Source organism: Filicampus tigris, chromosome 3 (assembly GCF_054856515.1).
Source record: "Filicampus tigris isolate MCC_2025a chromosome 3, RoL_Ftig_1.0, whole genome shotgun sequence".
Taxonomy (NCBI): domain Eukaryota; kingdom Metazoa; phylum Chordata; class Actinopteri; order Syngnathiformes; family Syngnathidae; genus Filicampus; species Filicampus tigris.
This window is the reverse complement of record NC_141219.1, coordinates 3,970,508-3,992,148: the sequence shown is the minus strand read 5'-3', so window position 1 is coordinate 3,992,148 and position 21,641 is coordinate 3,970,508. Positions and strand designations below refer to the sequence as shown.

Below are 21,641 nucleotides of genomic sequence, written 5' to 3'. Positions count from 1 at the left end.
GTCCACAATCTTAATGCCACACAGCTGTTTTCGTCATTAGAGACTCATGTTGTTGTCCCCTATTCACAAATTCAATTCCCATTTGTTTCCCCCCCCGTGGCATCTATGCTCATTGAAAAACTCACCTGTTCTGAGGGACCATGCTGTGAACAGGCTTCCTTTTTTTTGCTCCCCATAATAAAAAAGTAACACGTTAAGTTTAAAAAAAAAAAAAAAAAAAAATGATGGCAACAAGGGGTTTTCGATCAGGCGATATCACCGATCTATGTCAACGATGGACCTGAGAAGCCCTTTGAGACCCTTTTGTGATCAAGGTACAAATAAACTTGACTTGGCTCGGAAGCGCCACCACCCTCAAGTCATAACGGCAAAACGTATCTGGTTGTCATTCTCTGGGAACCAGGAATCACCCTGCTAATGGGAAAACACTTACTGAACAGTTCGGCCTTAGCTGTGGTCTGCGTTCAACTGAGTGACAATCTATCGTTGCGGTTCCCCACATTATTTTGGCACCGTGACACACACACACACACACACACAAAAAAACAAATAGCTTCCGAAGGCGTTTCCTTGCGCCGGGTGAAGAGCCGAGCAGGAAGCACCCATTCGCTGCCCTAATGAGATTTTTTCCGGATTTGGATGGAGCGCCAGTAGCCGCCGTCGCCGCAGCTCCAGCGGCCTTGCTTCGGCCGGGGCCCTGGCGCTCGATCAGGGGAAGCTGTCGCCGGCCGCATAAATTGTCAGCTTGTGTGGCGGCTCACCGAGGCAGAAAGCGCGCAGACCAAAGAGGCCTTGTGGGACTTTCCCACAATCACATAGAAGTACACAGTAGGTATAATTTAACGTAGCCTTTTGCTTTCAAACGCAGTGGGAAAAAAAGCCAGTAAGTCCCATGTCGGCAGTGCCAAAGTAAGTATGGTGCCAAAAGGCCACTTTTTGGTCACCGAGGGCTTTAAATTTCTCTAACTACTCCTCTCGTTAAAACAAAAAAAACAAAAAATCATAATGAAGTACCATGGGATGCTAAATATGCAATAGCAGAAGCGAACTGAACATGAGGATGACTTCACCCATATATTTGGATTGACAATTGAGCGTGGTTAGAAAGTTATTCATAGGCCACCTACAGTAAATCACAATTTTGTTAGGGCAAAATTCCCATACTCAAAAACTCACCATATTGTGCAATCTTGGTGGAAATTGAAGTTTGCTAGGCTTGTCCCTCAGACTGGGCCAAAGGTTCACCTTTCAAAAGGACAATGACCCGAAGCACGCAGCTCGAATAACAAACGAGTAGCTTCAGAACAACTCTGTGAGTGTCCTTGGCTGGCCCGGCCCGAGCCCAGACCTAAACCCGAGTGAGCATCTCCGGAGAGACCTGAAAATGTCCGTCCACCAGCGTTCGCCATTCAACCTGACAGAACTGGAGAGGATGCCCAAATCCAGGTGTGAAAAACATCTTTCCCAAGAAGACTCAAAAGGGGGCTGCTACTCAATAAAATGCGTCAGGGTCTGAATACGTATAACCATACGATAATTCAATTTTCCTTTTTTTTTATAAATTTGCAAACATTTATACATTTTTTTTTTTTTTCTGTCAAGATGGGACGCTCATTAATGAGAAATAACGAAGTGTTGTGAAGTAAAAGTAACAAAAGGCCTTGAACACTGACCAGAACAATTCCAGTGGCACCTCTCGCATACTTAATAAAATGGTTTCCATCCATCACCACAGACAACAACCAATTAGCACATTCCTGCTTCTCCTGTTTCTCATGCTGTTGGCTTACCCTGCAATCATTTTGCACCATTCATCATCAAAAAAGAAAAGAAAAAACATCCAAGGGGCCCGATCTTAGTGTGTTTATGTATTAAAGGACTTAGTGGAATGTTGACCGTGGAGTCATTTTTGTCTTTGATGCAAGACAAAAATTGACATGAAAGCCAGTGAATTATTTGACAAAGTAGTAAAGTTTAAAGTGATAGGGTGGTGATGGTGCGCTTGAAGACATACCTGTCTGAAATGTAATAGCTAGGGCCTGCCTGGGTCAAAGTACATTGTATCCTTTTAATACGTCATTCAGTATCAATATCCAAGAATCAAATATCGATATTATCGTGTCTGACGTCTAAGTAATATGACGATTTTGACATCTCACTGCCTATCTAATTAACCAATGAAAACATGTTTTTACTTTTGTTTACATGCTGATGTACTCATTCACTGCCATTGACGGATTTACCTGTCTTTTCACAGTCCAGCCATTCAATCCGAGGAATTTATTTCTAGTTTTTCAAACGTTAGGTGAAAGAGAGGGTCTGAAAATGTCTGGCAGTGAATGAGTTCAAGGGGGAACTCAACAAGATTCCAACAACATCAACAAAATTTCCTTTTACATTGCAATAAATTTGCATATCTTCTTTAGCAGCTGCAGTTTACATAAATCAACAAAGTATTCTAAAATAGGGACGGGTGTGTACTGATACCAGGTTTTGTATCGGGACCACTGTTAGTTTCATGGGTAGTTTTGCTAATCGTCCACATCGTCCATTAATGCCTGGTAATTTTACACCTCGTCAGGCATTAAATTAACCCTGACATTTACATGTCTGACGTTATATGATCATTGACATGACTCCTAATGCGTAGGTATAAATTCTCTGACGACTGGCTAAAATATTACAAATGATTTTCATTTGTTTTTACAGAGAAGTCTGGAAATTAGGGTGTGGAAAAGGTATGGAATTTTGAAATCTCAAATATGTAGGCACACCGTGTACTGTGAGTGCCTCTTCATGGAAACACGCTCTCTGTTTTCATGCGAGTGGCTGCGTGCTTGTAAAGGATCTTGTCAACCAGCGAGTGATGGCTTTTTTTGGACGGATATCTGAGCCACATGGTACACAACCAAGGGATTTTGTGCCCCTTCAAACTCAGCACAGCAACAGACTGAGCTGTCTGGAAAAAAAAAACAAAAAACGAAAAAAAAACTGGGGGTCTAGCACACCACTGAAATAGTTCTGTTCACCCTCATGTGCAGTAGCTTCAGCCTGACTGCCAGTCTGGTCTGCTGCGTTTCTGGCCCCGCAATTATCTTCCCCGTGCTGATGTAAAATGTTGTTTGTATATGGACATCTGACTGCCCGTGGTTGGATGTCGGGATGCCACTCTGCTGTGGATTTGCACTGTTTGCTTTTACGCGGCAGAACGAGAGACTTGATGATATACTGCATGACTCATTTTTTTTTTCTCTCTCTCTCTTCCAGGACTCAATAAATGAAGCTCAGCAGATTGGTGATGAGCACTACCGCTTAGAAGGTAAGCAATCAACAAAACCGCCCACTCTCTCTTTTGGTAAGTAGTCGGTGCTTCTACTGTCAAAGAGAACAATATTTTGTGGGTTTTGAACAAAAAAAAATAAAAAAAGTCAGAATGCTCTAAAACGCCTCGCAAAATCGACAACTCTGCTTTGAAAACAGCTGACAGTAAATCAATTAAGACCCTTGGAAACTGTTTTTAATTGTCATAAAACGGTCTCATTTGAAGCCAGTTGAGAAGTAGCCCGAGTCGATGGATGCTTTGTTGCTAACATGTGCGCTGGCTAGCAATTACACTAGGCCGCTTAGAAAAACACGCAGGAAAAAACATTTGAGCAGGATTAACGCTCTTGATCACCAGATGAAGAAAATGTGACTCCTCCGTGCCCACAAAGGCAGAGTCATCCCACTCGTCGCCGTGCATTTAGCCTTGGGAGGACAGGAGGCAGCGGATCTATGCAATGCGGCGGCCAAGCTGGATGAGCTCGAGCATGACAGCGTTCGCAACCTGCGAGCCTCGGATTGCCCTCGCCGTGCCCCTCACGGCCAATCCCACGGCGGCTTCCTGGCGTATACACTTCTGAGGGGAGGAGGGGGTGGGGGGGGGGGGTTGTCAGTGATCCTGCATTACTGTTTCTCCTCCCGGCGTTTCATTAGCTATCTCGCCGCCATATTGAGCCTGTCGCCGAACAGATTTGCCCCTCGCAAAGCACGATCAAACAGCGGGAGCCGCCCCCTCTCTCAATATCCAGAAAAAGAAAAAAAAAAAAAAAGTTCCCCGGGATGTCGCCTTTCATTTCCGGCCTCCTCCCGACGCGACGGGGATGATCAGACAGGGTTCGGCTTTGATCCGCTTTCGGATGGCGCGGGAAGAAAGTGGGCCGTCGTGTTGTGTCTGCTGCCCCAGCTGGCGCGCAAACAAACAGTGTTTCCGATTTGACTCGCCTTAATTAATTAGTGATTCTGTTTTTATTCCGCGGGCCGGACTGATCCTGTTCCAGGAGGTTGGAGAACGGGGACTTCAAAGTGGGATGGGAGGAGAGGCTAAAAAGAGAGGGAGGAGGGGTGTGGTCTACAAAGGTGGCAAAAAGTAAAAGTACCACACTAAATATTTGAGTAGAAGTACAGATGCATGTGTAAGAAAATGCTCTGGTAGAGGTACTGATGACATTCCTGTTCTTAAGTAAATGTTATAATCTAATTTTTATTTTCACATAAAGTGGAAGTCAACCCAAACATTTTTTTCCATAATATATCCTATGCAGGCCCACTTGTCTAAACACGGCATTCTGATTAATATTGCGTTTGTGGAATATGAGGGGGCGGCCATTTTGTCATTTCTATCGACTGAAGACGACATCGAAGTTGCTCAGTGCTCAGATAACGACCAATCATGGCTCGGCTTCAGAAAACAGGTCAGCAGCCGTGATTGGTCGTTATTTGAGCACCGAGCAACTGTGATGTCATTTTCGGTCGTGACAAAATGGCCGCCCCCGAGAGATGGCGAAAAACGGGTGGATTAACTCTTATTCCACAAATGCAATAGTTCCCCCAAAAAACTTTAAAAATCCCAATAAAAACTTTCAATATAAATAGTTTAAAATGTGAGTAATTTTAAAAACGCTTCTGTTTTCTCCTATTAATTTGCTGCTGCTACTAAATTCTCAAAGGAACGGTTTGGACCAAGAAAAAAAAAAAAAAAAAAAAGCTAAATGTTGACATTGATGGCAAATGAATGTGAGGATGAGTCTTATTTACATTATGTCATGTCATGTCATTTTCCAAACCGCTTATCCTATACAGGGTCGCGGGGAGTTGCTGGAGCCTATCCCAGCCGTCAACAGGCGAAGGCAGACTACACCCTGGACTGGTCGCCAGCCAGTCGCAGGGCACTTATTTACATTATGTTTAACTTAACTCAAGATGGCTGCATTGATGCCAGCAGCTGTTTCACTCACGGTATTAAATATACTGTAACTATGTAATGACCATATCAAACCAGACAGCGTGTCACTTTTTGTGTAATTGCAGCTGCTGGGCTACGATGCAGGCATTTACAAGGCGCAACGTATCCGCAGTTCAGGGCCGCGCCCGCCATTTGAAGCTGACTCTTTTCATGTGTCTGTGTGCCTGCAGTGGCTCTGCCCCCAGAGAAGACAGGCAGCTGCTGCCTGGAGGACAAAATGTTGCAGGAGCGGGACGGCAAGCAGCTCCAGTTTGAAGTGAGTTTCTCACTTCGTCCACACTGAACGGGACCACGATTAACTTCCACTAAGAGGAAACTAGGCCAGACGCACACACACACACACGTAGGGGTGCAGCTATCGAATATTGTGGTCTTCGTATGGATATACGACATATTGAGATTTCGAATCGAGTAATTGGCTATTTTTTTGCTTGCGTTAAAGACACAGAAGACAAAAAACTGTCCGCTTAATGAACGGCCAACTGGTTTTCATTTTTAGATAATAAACATTTTGTACTTAAATTCCAACTGTGCATAGCAGCACACTATTTTCCCCTTTGGAAACAGGAGTGAGAATTTAGATAAATGTCTCCCCATAAATTTAGTGACGTCAGAACCAGAGTGGCAATTTTGCCAGCCTAAAATTAGCACATTTGAGTAAGCCTGCCTGATTTGTTGCCTATGCAATGGCTCAAGATATAGCCTATGTGGAGCGCTGCTAGCGTTTGCTAGCGCTAGCGAACTCTTGGTAGCGCTAGCGATGAAGCCGTCGTTAATTGCTGCCAATAGGCACCATGCAAATACATTGTCAGCGTAATGAAGTCGTTTTTAGCTTTATTTTGGAGTTGGACTGCTTACCGCGTTGGCGGCGTGCTACTTTCATGCGTAGCATAAACAACTGTTGCTGTGGTTAGCTTGACTTCTTGGCAGGGTACACGTAAATAGGCGGGTACCCGCGGCAGAAAAAAAGTGCCTTGGGTATTTACTGGGTCCCCAAATTACTCGAGGATTCGCTTCAGCCCTAACTCTGATACGCGCACTGACACAGAGACATACACGCACTATACGACACACGCGAACTCTGACTCACGCACTCACACTGAAACACAAGCGCACACACACACACACACACACACACTTTGAATACTGCCAGTATTCGGGCTTTAAAATGTTTATTGGCTGCATGTAAACGCAGTCAATGATGCGGCTGTGCTGTTTCAGGAGCTGGAGTGCGCTGTGTCCATGGAGGAGGATAACCGGCAGGAGTGGACGTTCACCCTCTATGACTTTGACAACAACGGGAAGGTCACACGAGAGGTAAATTTGTCTTTACCCCGAAGGGTGGGCTCGGATGGGCGTACACTCTGGAGACGCCAGTCTTTGATCAATGAATGAACAGATTAATCAGACAAAAATCTCCCAAAACATCTCCACCCACACGCACACCTGGAGTATTCTTTTTTTTAATCAAGCAGCAGACCGTAATCTGATTTTACTTCACGAATAAAACATCAAAGAAATAGCACATACCTCCAACAAGACTTAAAAAGGAAGTCAACCCAGATTTTTTCCAGAATATGTTTTATGCAGGTCCACTAGTCCAAACTCAGCATTCTGATTAATATTGCCTTTGTGGAATACGAGAAATCCACCCGTTTTTTAGCTAGCTCAGGGGGCGGCCATTTTGTCACTTCTGTCAACTGAAAATGACATCACAACTACTCATGGGCTCAGCTTCAGAAAACAAATCAGCCGTGATTTTGGAGGAGATTGAGAGCAAGAATAAAATGGACCGCCACGGCAAAACTGAAATTGTGGCATGTAATGCTCCAGCATTCAAAAAGAAAAGCGACATGATGTCCGCGATGGTAAGAGGCTGCTGATTTTGACCAAAAAAAATGGTCTGATGTGGAGCTACCACACCCAAATGAAAAGTCTACTTTCAAAACCCCTCTCCAGACTTTTTGTAGTCTTTCCTTCCTGCCAGGGAAGGCGCGCTTGGTGCCTGTAGAGATCCAAGAGAACACCCGGAAAGTTTGGTGTTGTGTGTGTATGTGGAGCTGTTGCCGGTGGCTGCTTGACTCAAGAGACGGCAGACGCTTTCTTCTCTCGCTCCTTTTCATGTCGCCACAGAAGACGTTTGTCTCCTTGGTGTCTGTACCTGAAACTGAAGTGTGCACCCCTTCCTGCATATTTCGCTCCTTTTGTTGTGAAGGCAGGGACAATCTGCTCAATTCTCAGCAGTTTATAGTGGACCTCCATTTATCGCAGAGATGTTCCAAATCTACTCGCGAGAGGTGAAAGTCGGCCACGTGTACAATGGAACCTTGATTTTTACGGACTGGGAAGCATCAGACAGAAAATAATGTCTGGTTCAACATCCCTTTGTACAGTAGTTGTCAAAGTCTGTTTATATATATATTTTTTTTTTGACAGTAATTTTCTACTTTACTGAGCATTTTTAGGCCACAAAAAAAGTACATCACAGGGAATCGGCTCTTGGGGACGACCCGTGGCCTGTATTAGTTAAATTGAGGTTCCACTGTAAATCCAAAACGGTAATGAATGTGGGAAAAATGTGGCCATTGATTGTGCACGCCACCGTGATGTCATTCTGTGCGACCGTCTCCTTGCAGGACATCACAAGTCTCCTCCACACCATATACGAGGTGGTGGATGCCTCCGTCAACCACTCGCCCAGCAGCAGCAAGACCTTGCGGGTCAAGTTGTCGGTGGCTCCGGACTCCAGCCAGAGATGGAGGAGTTGCACGCAGGGCGCCACAGGTACCTGCCCCACTTTCGGAAATGAATGAAAACCGTCCAAAAAATTGGATTGAAACCAAGGGAAAATAAGGCAAAGTCTGTTGTGAAAATTGTCAAGAATTTATACAAAATAAATGAATAAAATCCATCAGTGAAAATAGCCATATAAATGAATGAAAATTGTTAAAAGGCAAAGTCAACCCAAACGTATTTTTTTTCAAGAATGTGTTCTATGCGGGCCCACTAGTTGAAACTACTGCTGTCCTGTTGTCACAGCAATAAAGAAACTTCAAGAGATTCCGACATGGCAAGCTCGCCTTTCTGCTTATTTCAGCCTGCGTCAGATCTAGCTGGCATCCTCATTCAGTCTCTTCAAACTATTTTTTCCCCTCCGTCTATTAGAAGTTGCACAAAGTCGGAAACACAGTAAATGAAGCATTGTTGTTTGAAAATGGTCAAAAATGACAGAAAATTGTAAAGAAATTCTGTGAAAATTATAAAAAAAAATAAATAAAATGAGTGAAACGTCCAAAAATAATTAGTGACATTCATATACGGTAATTAATTAACTGATTTGATTAATTTAAAAAAGAAAATTCAAATTGGAAGAAATGTTGTGTAACAACAACAACAGCAAATAGAAGTTAATAAAGTAAGATAAAGATCAGAATAAAACTATCCAAAAAATAAAATAAATAATATATATTATAATAAATAATTAAAGTGACATTTATATATGTCAATTAATTGATTTGATTAATTAAAAAAAATAGATTTAAAAAAAAATCCAAATTGGAAGAAATGTTGTGCAACAACAACAGCAAATATAAGTTAATAAAGTAAGATAAAGATCAGAATAAAACTACCCAAAAAATAAATGAGTGAAAATTCCCAACCTAAGTAAAATAATCTGTCAAAAAAAATCTGACGGCGTTCACCTTTCTCTATGACGACTCATGAGAGGGGAAAAAAGTAGCGCAAAAATATACATCCCTTTATTTTTACCCGCCTCCGTCCTGTTTTTACAGTTATAAATACGCCTCAAGAGATTCCGACGTTGCCTTTATGCTAATTTCAGCCTGCGTCAGATCTGGCGTCTTTATTGTTAAACTATTTCTCAAGTCTCTTCTAAGTCTATTCTTCCCATATTTAATTGAGAAGATGCTGGGAGTTGGAAATTGAATAAATGAAGCATTGTTGGTTTTTTTTGGGGTCTGCTGTTTCTTCTTCCCCCTCCTTTGTAGATCTTCAAAGTAAAGAATCAGAAACAAAGGCTGCTTTCTTCTTGCGTGACTCTTGTTGTGTGTTGCCTGTGCGTTGTTGTCATTGATAATAGCCTCCTGTTTTTCCCCCCGCACGCAGATGCGTCCCACCCAAGGGAGAGAAACGACAAGTGCGTCGAAGACCCCAAGAGTGCAGACAAGAAAAGTCGAGCGCTGATAAGGTACTTTTTTTTTTTCTCTCCTCCCGTCGTCTGCTCCGACAATGGCCGTCTGATCACAAGGGAGTACTGCTTTTTTTTTCTCCCCCCCCCCCCCCCCACAACTTCCCAGGCGCCATCACAGCGACCAGCACGGCCACGCCCAGCCGGGCTGCCAGCGCCACTGCGTGGACGAGAACCTGGAGCGACGGAACCACTACTTGGACCTGGCCGGAATCGAGAACTACACGTCCCGCTTTGGAGCAGGTGAGGGGACCCTCCTGCGTGCTCTCAAGCGTCGAGTTCAAATGTCAAATGGACGGGCTAATGCAAACAAGTGTTTAGAGGAGACATATCACTATTTTATAGTGAAAAAAAACACAAGCGTTGACATCACTCTAAAAACGTTTATAATTGACCATATTAATAGTTTAAATTAGGCTTTATGGAATCAGGGCTTTTGGTTTGAACAAAATTATGCTCGATCAGATATATATATATATATATATATATATATATATATATATATATATATATATATATATATAAACATATGTATGTGCTGAGTGATGAAAGCTATTTTCAATTAAAATGAAGTAAATAACACACATACTGGAGCTAGTTCTTTTCACAAATTGCAGCTCAGCTTACCTTTTTTGACACCATGCCCGGCGGAGATATCGCACCAGTGGGGGGTGTGGGGGTTTCAGACATTGTAGTTTAGCTGTTGCTTGAAAGTGGCACTGTATCGTCACCAGCGTAGTTTGGAGGCATAGGCACACACACATTTTGTCACCGTTTTTTTTTTTTTTTTTGGTGTAATATCCGAAAATTTCTTTTTGTCAGACGTTTTTTATAGCAGGATATCTGGATCCTTCAAAAGCACTCAAATTTGATTCCTTCAATTATCTTTCACGGCTTTCAAAACACTTCACTGCATTTACATGGTCATTGGAAAGTAGAATTTATTGTTGGTCTCTCATCTCTATAAAGATTACACGTACATTTTTTGGAGGTTATCAAACATATTGATACTTAAAAATATATATGTTACCATATAAGATTGAAGTAGCATCACATGCTCCCAGTGATCAAATTTGGTTTTTTGTTTTTTTTTTTTATGGCGAGAGGAGTGCAGAAAAGTGAAAAGAAAAGAAAAAAAAACAGGCCACACCTGAAATAACCACCCGCTGTGTATTTGTCTCAAAGCAACTACAGAGCAGCCCAAGACAGAACCGCAGACCCGCTCGTCCAACCAGACCCGCTCTCGATCCCACGAGCCAGAAAACGGCCGCTCCCATCACCCGCCGCCGCCGCCGCCGCCGCCTCACCACCATCGCCGTTTGCAAGCCGCCGCCGCCGACGCCGGCCCCCCCGAGTGCCGGACGCGAGGCCAAGATTCCGGCAAAGCCGCCGTCCGCTCCCCCAAGACCCACGGCCGCGCTGTGCCCCCCGCTCAGCTCGGCGGCCGAGTGATGCGCGGCAGGGGCCTCCCGGCTCCCCCGGCGCTCCCGAGCCAGACGCCCCCTCACCAGTCGGCCGCCCCTTACCGCAAGCACAAGCAGCGCTCCAAGGACCACCAGGCGTGCCGGGCGCTCGGCACCCTGCCGGGGCCCGGGGTGGACAAGGAGCAGGTGAGGCAGCTGCCCGGGCTTCTGCTCTACGAGGGCCGGCTGGCGCAGGTCGTGCAGCGGCACGAGCACCACCACCACCATGAACACCACCACCACTACCACCACTTCTACCAGTCCTGAACGCCCCCCGCCTCACGTTGAGATTCTTCGGCGCCGGAAACGGGTATCGACCAAGGTAGTTGTGTTGGGAATTCGAGTACCACTAAAACCGCAACGGCCACCATAACAACCGCCCCACTTTGGGACCATGTAGGGGCCCACCACCATTTCTACCACTCCTGAATATCTACCCATGTTAGGACCGTTTGGAATCTTCCTGGACACAGAAAGTGTATGCTTCTGCGAGTCCAGAACGAGCACCCCACTTGGGGACCCTTATGGAGCTTCTTGAACACAGGAAGTCGCGGTGGGCCCGCTACAGTACCACCACCACCACCACCACCACCACAACCCCTTTCGCTACTTCTACCAATTTTGAACGACCAGCCCACTTGGGGACCCTTTGGTATAGCTACTTTGATACAGGAAGATAAGGTGGACCCACGGGAGTGCCACCACCGGTCCTGAACAGCCACCCCACTCTGGGGCCTCTTGGGATATATTCCGCCAAGTGGGGACCCGAATATTAGGGGGGGGGACACAGGAAGTCAGGGTGGACCAGGGGACATCTAATAGAAGATAAATCAAGTGTTATTAACCGATTAGAGGATTCGGGACTAGAGTGCCGGTCCCACTGGAGACCCAGCTTTTAGCGACTTAGTACCACTTTTTACACGGTTCTGGTGCCGGTTTGGTTACCGGGGCCAACCCAGCAGAACTTTATCAGACCACTCAGCCAAGAGCCCGAAGCAGGACTGTGATGTACAGATGAACACTCGTGAAGGAAGTTGAGCGCTTGCGCGCGCGCGTGTGTGTGTGTGTGTGTGTGTGTGTTGCGACACTCGTGTCTGTGAAAAAGCATTCTGTGGCCGTGCAAGTATTTAAAGTGGAAAATGAAGAATCCGATTTGAGTATCCCTTAATGTTGGAAGGAAAATGTTGAGGCGGGGGTGGGGTGGGGGGGTCAATTGCCGAATCTGCTGCTACCTCTAATTTAATCCTAATTTTCACTATTTTCATTTATTTTTTCAATCTGCAGTAGCGCTCCTTTCCTTGACTAACTCTGACTGTATATAAGCTATATATATATATAAATATATATTGTTATGAATTTTATAAGCTTTATTGATAATGTGACAACTTTGCATCAACGCCGTTAAAACTCTGTTTTTTGCTTCCACTTTTTTACGACTGTGCAAAGACTCCTTTTGTATTACAGTGACGCCTCTCTCTTTCTTTGTCTCTATCTCGTTTAATCTCGCACGCCCAGCTGTTTACACTTTTATACCACAAGATCCTTTTTTTTTTTTTTTTTTTTTTTTCACGACCAAATGACTTCAAGTCCCAACTCTCAACAGTGTTTTGAAAAATAACCCGAGTGGCATTCATTAGCCAATTGCTTGGACGCCAGTGGGATCGTAGCATCTTGAGAAAAAAAATATATAAAGGCAACAAAAGTAATTAAATCACCTTACACATTAAAGGGAAGAATGTCAAAAAACGCGTGGATGCCGTGTATTGAAAAGTGGGGCTACATAATACTGTAAAGTCAAAAAATTGGGTCGACTTCCCCTTTAACACTCCGAGATGGTACCAAAGCCCTGGTTTGTAGGAAAGTAGTAATTGGTGTCAAGGAAGTATGTTGAAGTGATATAACCCGACTGTTCCAATCTCTTTGTGCTGTATGTCGGGGAGGAGCTACTCTGAGCAGTCAGTATGTGTGTGTGTGTGTGTGTGTGCGTGTGCTTGTGTCTTTATACACCCAAAAATTCCTACACGGCTTCATTTAAAAAAAAAACAAAAAAAAACAAAAAAAAAACTATCTGTAATGGTTGTTAATTGTTCTTAAATAGTAAAATAACATTACATGGAAGTGGTTAAAATGTTAGGAAAAGTAATTTTTTTGTTGTTGATGTTTAGTATTGGGCTAAGTCTACAATTGAGAAAATGTATTGACTTCACTTGAGCATGTTAAAAGCGTTGCACACCATGTTAAGTAACATTGTAGCGGTAAATATTTTCAAAATATAACAAATACAATGAGCAAAAAGTTACTGAAACAAATGTTAAATTATTTTTTATTTATTTTATTATAGCCTTTATTTTTGACCAATATTTTTGATGGGATGGGAAAATCTCCTGTTTTGATGCTATTGTCATAATATTTTTCATTTATAAAGCAGACAGAGCCAATTAATGTTGTTGCCCCTTGGCGTGGATTTAGCTCACTTTCCCGCAGCTGATGTCACGTTGTAATAAACCAGTCAATTGTTAACGATGAGTTACTCTATTAGGTTTCATCAAGATGATATAATAATGATAATAATTAACTCAAACGTTACTTTGAAGCCACTGCCTCAATGTTGACGCGTGACTTGCACGTGTCAGTCCTGCGACGCGTTCAAAGGCAACGCTTGTGATTAATCACAGGCGAGATCAGAAGCGCAATCTGCTTTGGGCCTTCTGACGAATGACGTCGATTGAAATGTCTGTTCTTCAATTTGGGTTTTTTTGATTGCTTGGCCCCCTTTGTCGTGGCGATAGATCACAATTTTAAGACATTCATTTTTTTATTTTTTATTTTATTTTTTTTTACATCAAGCATTTTAGAGTGTCCCAAAAACTTCACAATTTTAAGACATACATTTTTTTTTTTTTTTTTTTTTTTTTTTTACATCAAGCATTTTAGAGTGTCCCAAAAACTTCGGAATATTCAGACCCGATCAAGCCAAATTCCGATCCAAATTTTATTCCGAACGAGAGGGGTTTTTTTGTCGACTGATAATCCGATAGGCGTGCATTATTCCGAAATTTTTAAGAAATGTCCATTTAAACATAGCCAGTGGATCTCCTTTGACTGCATGATACGAAAATTGTTGTCATGGCATCTCTCTCTGTCGCCCCCCCCCACAACACCATGAACCATGTGGACTATTTGGCCATGTGGTATCTGGCAACAACAGTTTGTTTGTGTTGTTGCTCACCCAGCTGTCTCCATTCCTCGGCTGTCTCCGTTCCCCAGGCGGGGTGGCGGTGTCTCGCTATGCAGTCGAATCTGCGGCCTGCAGCCCACCCTGGGTGCCTGTCCGCTCACCTGCCTGTCCCATGATGCGACAGGCAGGCGCCATCAAAACGTACACGCACACAACATTGGCGCCAGTCTCCTGGAGATGGAAAATTAACAAAAAAATTACTCAAAAATTAACCCAATTAGGGGTTCAAAAGGGATATTTTGACCCAACGTTTTGGACAAATTGTACCATTTGTACCCAAACAGTCGCCCCAAAAATGAGATTGTTTTGTTCCAGAAAAATAAAAAAAATGGGTCGTTTTGCCAGTTATTCATTTGACACAACTTTTGGGGTTAAACATCCTGACTGAGTTGCCGCACCCCCTCAAAAAAAGTCCAAGCTTTTATTGTTTCTTTTTATTGCAATCCGTTTAAGCGGCACATCATCATCGCAGCTGTTGGCGCACCCCCTCTTCCCTGCACCACCCTCAATTAATGGCTGAAAAAAAAAACGTTCAGGCCACACACACACACACACCTCTTTCAACTTTCTAACCCGAGTCGGTGCACCCCAACATGCCCTCTTTGAGAAAAAAAAACATATATTGCCAACTTTGAAAGACCCACAAAATCCTTCAAAATCCCGACAAGAGTTGACACCGCTCTCACTGTCCCTCCTCCGCACCCCACATTGAAAAGGCAAAATCCAAATCATGCCACAACGACTGGACTGCCCCGTGTTGGTAGACACGCGGCTTTAAAGTATCCGACGGGAAATCTTCCCGGCTCATAAGCATGTTTTGCCTTTTCTTCTTCTTATTTGATCTCCTCTTGACACGTCAGTCTGCCGTCAGCGTGCGTTTTGGGGTTAAGCAAGAATGCTTGCGCTCCGCGTTCCTCTCACAGCTGCAGGCCACCATTCCCAGAAAAAAGCGGGGTGAGCCACTTACAGCTGGGCCCCATACGTTGACTCCCTCAACCCGTTTTCCTTTTTTTTTTTTTTTTTTTTTTTTGTGGTCGTCGTCGTAGCTTACAAACGGTCACGCCGCGGTCTGATTGGTCGCCACTAGCGAGGAATTCGGGGTGAGGCGTCCCGACACGCCCGATACCAGGCGGCAACTTATTTTCGAAAAAGTGCCTCCTCGCTTAGTTACCCAACAGCACATTCTTAAATGCTTTCATGTTCACAGAGCAGACTTTCACAAACATTCACACCCCCTGGCCCCCCTAAAACAATTCCAAGCTTTTATTTGTTGTCTTTTTTTATTGCAAACTTTTTCATTTGTGGAGCCGTCTTTGAGTATCTGTTGAGGGTTGGGATGAGTTGGTTCTGAATGTCTTTTGGTCATCTTTAGTTTTTTTTGTTTTTTTTTGAGAAAATCTGTCATTTCAGGCTCGCCTCTTTGCAAATCAACCATTTCCCCACTTTTTGAACAGAAAGTCAAAGTCAACATTTTCCTGGCAAAAATATGCCAAAGAACTCAGCTTGCGAACGTCACATGACCAAACCCAGAAAACAGATGAGCCGTGATTGGTCGTTGCTTTGAGTCCTTCGGCACTGTGATGTCATTTTCAGTCCACGGCAAGTGGCAAAATGGCCGCCCGCTGAGATGGACAAAAACAGGTGGATTTTGCTGCTTAAGTCCCTATTCCACAAATGAGAGGGCGCACGGAACATATTATTGTAAAGAAAATGTTTGACTTGACTTCCCCGTTAAAAGAAGGTCGTTTACCCCAACCCAAGCCCTCCACCGCCCCCCACCCTCCCCTAATGTTTCGTACCCATTGTTTAGCATCTTGAAGTCATGTAGCTTACTCATTGCTTTATTTATTGGACAGCGTATCTGTGCCCAGGGGCTGAGTTAGCGTTTAGGAGACATGTACCTGTTTATTAAAGTATCAACCTGTTATTAATAATCACGCCCATGTTGTTTTCTGTTTATGGCGTACACCAGCGGTCACCAACATGCCTCCTTCAAAGGCCACATGTGTGTTTCTAAAATTCCTACGTTTATTAACTACACTGCTCAACACATGTTACTCCATTTTTGAATCAGAGATGCAAGTAAACTTTAAAATGATTTTTTTTTTTTTTTTGCGCTGAGTCCAAATCTGTCCTCTTTTTTTTTTTTTTTTTTTTTTTTTCCTCCGGCGCATCAGTTTTTCATAATAGTAGCAATAATAATATATTAACATGTAATATAATTGTGGATTAAAGGTTATGCGCAGAAGTTTAAAGTTTAACCAGTTCTTGCTATGCACATGATACCTCTCTAGTGCCCTCTAGAGTCCAAGCGTAACCCACCCACACACAAACACACGCACGCATAATAAAAGACACAATGAATCTCATTGTAGCAAACATTCCTTTCCTTGCATTTGGTTTCAGGCAAATGCTTTCATGTGCACACATCTGAAAGAATAAGAAAGAAGAAGGTCCCTTTAATTGCTGCCCTAGAGGAGAAATTGACTTTACACACTCATTCTTTTTGTAAAATTTCATACATGCAATCATCACGTATGATGCCAAAGTCCAGTTGGTGACTTGACGTTTTGCTCAAGATCGGTCGGGACTTCCATACCCGGGGTCCATCTGGGCCACGAGCCAAATTCATTCTGGGCTGAGTCGCCCTTGTGACCGTGTCAAAGCCGAGCCACCTCAAAGCTGTCGTGCTCGTCGTCAGTGCGTCCCTGTTGTGACATCACAGCAGGGACGGAATTCAAGAAAAAATGCGGATCCAACTTTAAGTGTGGTTGCTAATGTGAAAATCCCCTGTGTATTTGCAGCGTCTGAAGCTGTTGCGTTTTCCAAATGTGTGAGTGCAGCTGCTCAGCACTCACTGCTTTTATGTAGCAGCTTTAGCGGCTTATCTCCGGCCAGGACCACCGCAGAGCGTCCGGCTCCAGGCCATAAGATTGGTCTCCCCCACCTCCACAAAGATGGTGAAATATGGAGATTGTGAAAGCAAGACCAAACGGTTTCACAGCGTTTTTTTTTTTTTTTTTTTTTATACAACCCTGATACATTCGTTCGCCATTCAACTGCAAAGAAATGTGAGAGGCTCCACAAACTTGCACTTTTCTGCACATTTGTAAGCATAAATGCATGTTTAAGTTGACGAGGGCATCTTAAGAGCATGTCAATCTCTTGACACTTTTCAATTTCACGGGCCTGGCTTCAGCCCTGCTAAATGTTAAGTGCATGCAAATGGCCCAAAGTGAAGCATCACCATGCTGCCATTTTGTGGAAGTGCAAGTCAAATTGTCGTCCATTAGAACTCAAACTCATTCACTGCCAGACATTTTCAGACCCTGTTTTACCTTAAAGTTTGAAAACATTTGAAAAAAATGTAAATAAATTCCTGGGATTGAACGGCTGGACTGTGAAAAGACAAATAAATCAATGTCAATGGCGGAGAATGAGCTAATTACAGATGACATTTTAAGCTAACATTCAGTCGACACAGGTGTGAAGTAAATAACAAAAAAAAAAAAAACGAAATGCACATTAACGTGCACCCTTTTTCATCATTTTGTATAATATAGCCTTACCTCAACATGGAAGAAATTATTTTTTCCCCTCAAAAATCTACACAGAATATCCCACAATGACAACAAAGCTTTTTGGTGTAGCAATTATTTAGCTAGCGCATAGGCTAATTAGCCTTAGTTAGCAACCGAGTAAGTCAGCTATTTGGTAAGTTAGTTAGAGAAGGTGTCATCCAATTAGTTCTGTAGCGAGCTAGCAAATTGTCAATAGTATTGTTTTATTATTCGGTTAGCTAGATTAGTCATTTTGTGTGGTAGTTACTATTTAGCTGGTTAACAAGTAAGTCAGTCAGTTCGTTTCCTAACTAGTCAATCATCAGGTGAGGTAATTACCAGTAGCCTACTAATTAATTCGATGCTATTTAGCAAGTGATTCATTCAGTCGGTTATTTATTCAGTTAATTGGGCATCTAACTACCGGTAGTCAGTTTACTGGTGAGTTAGTTATTTAGTCAGTCCGTTACTTAGCTTGCTAGTTATTCAGCCATTGGGTTAAGTAGTTAGTTAGCTAGCTTGGAAGTTAGTTCACTAGATATCTTTTTTCGTATATTAGCCATTCCGTCAGTTAGTTGGATAGTTAGGTTGTTTATTTGCCTGCAAGCTAGTCGATTAGTTAACAAGATGGCCAGTTAACTAGCTAGTCAGTCAGTTTGTTAGCTTGCTACTCATTCAGTTGGATAAGGTTGTTTGTCAGTTAGCTGCCGTTGACTTAAAAGTAAGTTCATGTAAATGAGAGTATGTCTCACTCGTTGCAGCTTTGAAGTGTGAATTGAACTCAGCGGGGGGCAAAATTCACTCCAAAAAAGCACACAGTCAAGATGCTAAGGTGTTAGCAGCACAGGAGCAATGCTAATGTACATCTGTTCCACTCAATCTATGGCCTTTGAACACTTTTTTTTCTCCACGCCGGATAATAAGCGGAGCCTTCTTCTTCCCCCCAATCCTCCCGACTTCAAAGCCGATGTGCCACGGATAATGCAAATGATGGCAATACGCCGCTTACTCAAGAGCGGGAAACCAAAGCACGGCGTGGAGGAGAGGAATTAATGCTAATTGGCAGGGGCCTGCCTTTTATGTGTGCCGAGAGGGGACAAGAAATAAAAACACTTAAGACTGTTTTCGGGTGTGTTCAATTAGAAAACTAGAGTGTATGGGGTTAAAACAAATCGTCGCTGCCCTGTGAAAAAAACACTTATGTTCATTTTTCTTTTAAATTTTTACGTTAATGGGTGCTCTGCATTACAGACATTACGTTAACGTGAAAATAAAAAACTTGGACATGCGTGTTTTTCACAGTACAGCGATGTGTGGTTTGGACTGCAGATGAGGCGAGGCGACCATTTATTTATTTTTACATATTTTTGTTGTAACAAAGGGGGCATTATGCATTTTTTTTCACGACTCAAAAGTTCCTATAGGTCTTAAAGAGACCATACAGCCATTTAAAAACGGTCTTGTATTGTATACTTGTATTTTTTTGTTCAGGAAAATGCGTGTTCAATTTGATCAATTTGTTTTGGAGAAATCAGTAAACAACAACACCAGGTCAACAACTTTGCTGAAAATGATCATATTTATTATCAGAAGCTAATGCTGGTAACATTGGTTGCTAATGCTAATCTGTGCTAAGACCGCAGCTCTTTTTCTTAAGCATAAATCTTATTTCTTAAGCATCTAGCTAAAGCCACAACGGCCCCATAAAACAGTAATCCATGCTTTTATTTGCATCTCGGCTAGATTTCTGTAATGCACTTTTACTTTATCTTGGGGTCAGCCAGTCCTCCCACCAACGTCTCCAGTTGGTCCGAAATACTGCTGCTAGCCTCGTAACTGGAGCTCGTAGGAGGGAGCACCGAACTCCAATCCTGCCCTCCCTTTCCTGGTTCCCTGTTACATTTTAGATTTCATTTTAAGATTCTTTGATTGGTATTTCAATTTTGAAATGGTCTCACCTCGCCTTACCTTTCTCTACGTACCTGGCCGGTGCCTCAGGTCCGCGGCCCAGATGCTACTGGAGGTACTGAGGACTAAGTGGAGGCTCAGAGGGGATCGAGTCTTTTCCAATGCCGGTCCCTGTTTTTGAAATGACCTCCCATTTGACATTAAGAAAGACCCCCTCTATACATTTTTAAATCCCGTCTTAAAAAATATTATTCTATGGCTTTGGACTATTTTATGGTGTTTACTGTTTTTGTTTAAACTGTCTTTGTCTAGTTTGTACTCTATGTACAGCACTTTATACGCAGCAAAAGTTATTTTTAAAGTGCTCTATAAATAAAGTTGAGCTGAGTTGAGATGTATGCGAGCAAAAGAAATGTTCCGAATTTACATTGTGCTTGTGAGAGCGTTTCAGCATTGTGTATGAGAAGTAATCCTGAATTATATCCCTGACAGACCCTCATATCACGGCTGCCTCCTTCTTTCTTTGACTCTCTCGCTTTCTCTATTTCGGCAAAACATCAAAGCTGGAGGCGGCGGCGCTTTGATGTGGCGGCGTGCTGTCGAAGGTACAAAGTGAACGCGGGGGGGGGGGGGTGTCGAGCTGCAAGGTGCCTCTAGCACAGGGGGGGGGCGCTATTGAAAGCAGGGCCTGCGTGGCGGAGGCGTGGTCAAGAATGTCCAACAAGTCTCAAGCCACAACATCCTGAAGGTCAGGGATGTTGACCTTGAAGGCGGAGGCCCGAGTGATGTGACTTTACAGATTGCAGGAGTGGTGGAGCGAACCTGTCGCGACCTCATGCGAGACGTTGGCGAATCTCTTGAGATTTTTAGCTACGTCGGCAGCTAAAGAGTTTGCTTTTATGGTTATGTCACGACAGAAGGGTACCACTGATGGCAAACAGGAAAAAGTGTGACGATATCCGTAGAAGAGCAAATAAAGGCACAATGGCAAAAAGATGGGATGATAACCGAACAAGGGGAAATGGACATTTCGAAGGTTGAAAAGAAGTAAAAGTGTGACGATAACCACAGATCCTGAAATGCAGAATGGTTGCAAAAAAAAGAGTGATATCATTTTAAGTAACGTTACTTGTTTTTTTGTTTGATACCGGTTGACTTAATTTTTCTTTTTTGCGACTATTAAAAACGTGAAAATGCGGGTCTAACATTTTAGCTTGTATTTCAACACAAATACTGTAGCATCATAGTGTTATTGCAAGACACTCAAATGCAACGTGACGTATTCAAACTGGAGTGAAAGTCAAAGCTGCCAATATTGACGAGTAATGCAACAGCGTTACCAAGTGGTCGGAGAACAGAATTGCACCTAACATTTCACACGCCCTTACAGCACAGGAGGAATCCATAAATGAGGTCAAGAGTTTAGATGAGTAATGAAGAAATTGATAATATATAAATAAATAAATTAATAAACAAAAGGCTTGTATAAAAAAAAATAGGTGGTGACCAAAAATATGCTTTCTTTTTCTTCCTTCCTTTAAATTGATATTTTATTGGCTACTATTGCAATTTGTCAATTACAAATAATTTGGGTTAAATAACATTTGAAGGGTAAGTCAACAATCTTTTTTGTCGACGTTTTTTGGACTTTATTGGAGAGAACCACATAGGCAAATGATTATTTGTGTTATTAGAAAAACGTATTTGTGTATTCACGAAATTCACGAGAAAAAAAAAAGAATACTATTTACCGGGTCTCAAAGAAACTGCGATAAAATGTGTTTAAATCACCAAATAAACTTCTTGAAGGCTTTACTAGCACAATAGAGAAACTTGAGTAGGCCATTGATCTCAGTATACTGGTCCAGTATCTTTTTAACATATTGGTATGAATATTATCATTTGACCGGCAACTTGCACTGCTGTAAAAGTACTTCCTGACTGCAGAGGACCGTTTGCCCAATGCCCAGAAAGAGGAAGT

General features: G+C 42.9%; 1 protein-coding gene across 1 annotated transcript in view; it reads left to right on the top strand.

Moving 5' to 3' along the window:
* Window positions 1-16,126, top strand: part of nkd1 (NKD inhibitor of WNT signaling pathway 1) — a 33,880-nt gene extending 17,754 nt beyond the window's left edge. Inside the window, exons 4-10 of the mRNA XM_086024932.1 lie at window positions 3,268-3,319; window positions 5,455-5,540; window positions 6,506-6,601; window positions 7,921-8,068; window positions 9,410-9,491; window positions 9,601-9,734; window positions 10,677-16,126. Coding sequence (XP_085881058.1) covers window positions 3,268-3,319; window positions 5,455-5,540; window positions 6,506-6,601; window positions 7,921-8,068; window positions 9,410-9,491; window positions 9,601-9,734; window positions 10,677-11,221 — 1,143 coding nt within the window. The 3' untranslated portion in view covers window positions 11,222-16,126. The remainder of the gene's footprint in view (window positions 1-3,267; window positions 3,320-5,454; window positions 5,541-6,505; window positions 6,602-7,920; window positions 8,069-9,409; window positions 9,492-9,600; window positions 9,735-10,676) is intronic.
* The last annotated feature ends 5,515 nt before the right edge of the window (window positions 16,127-21,641 follow it).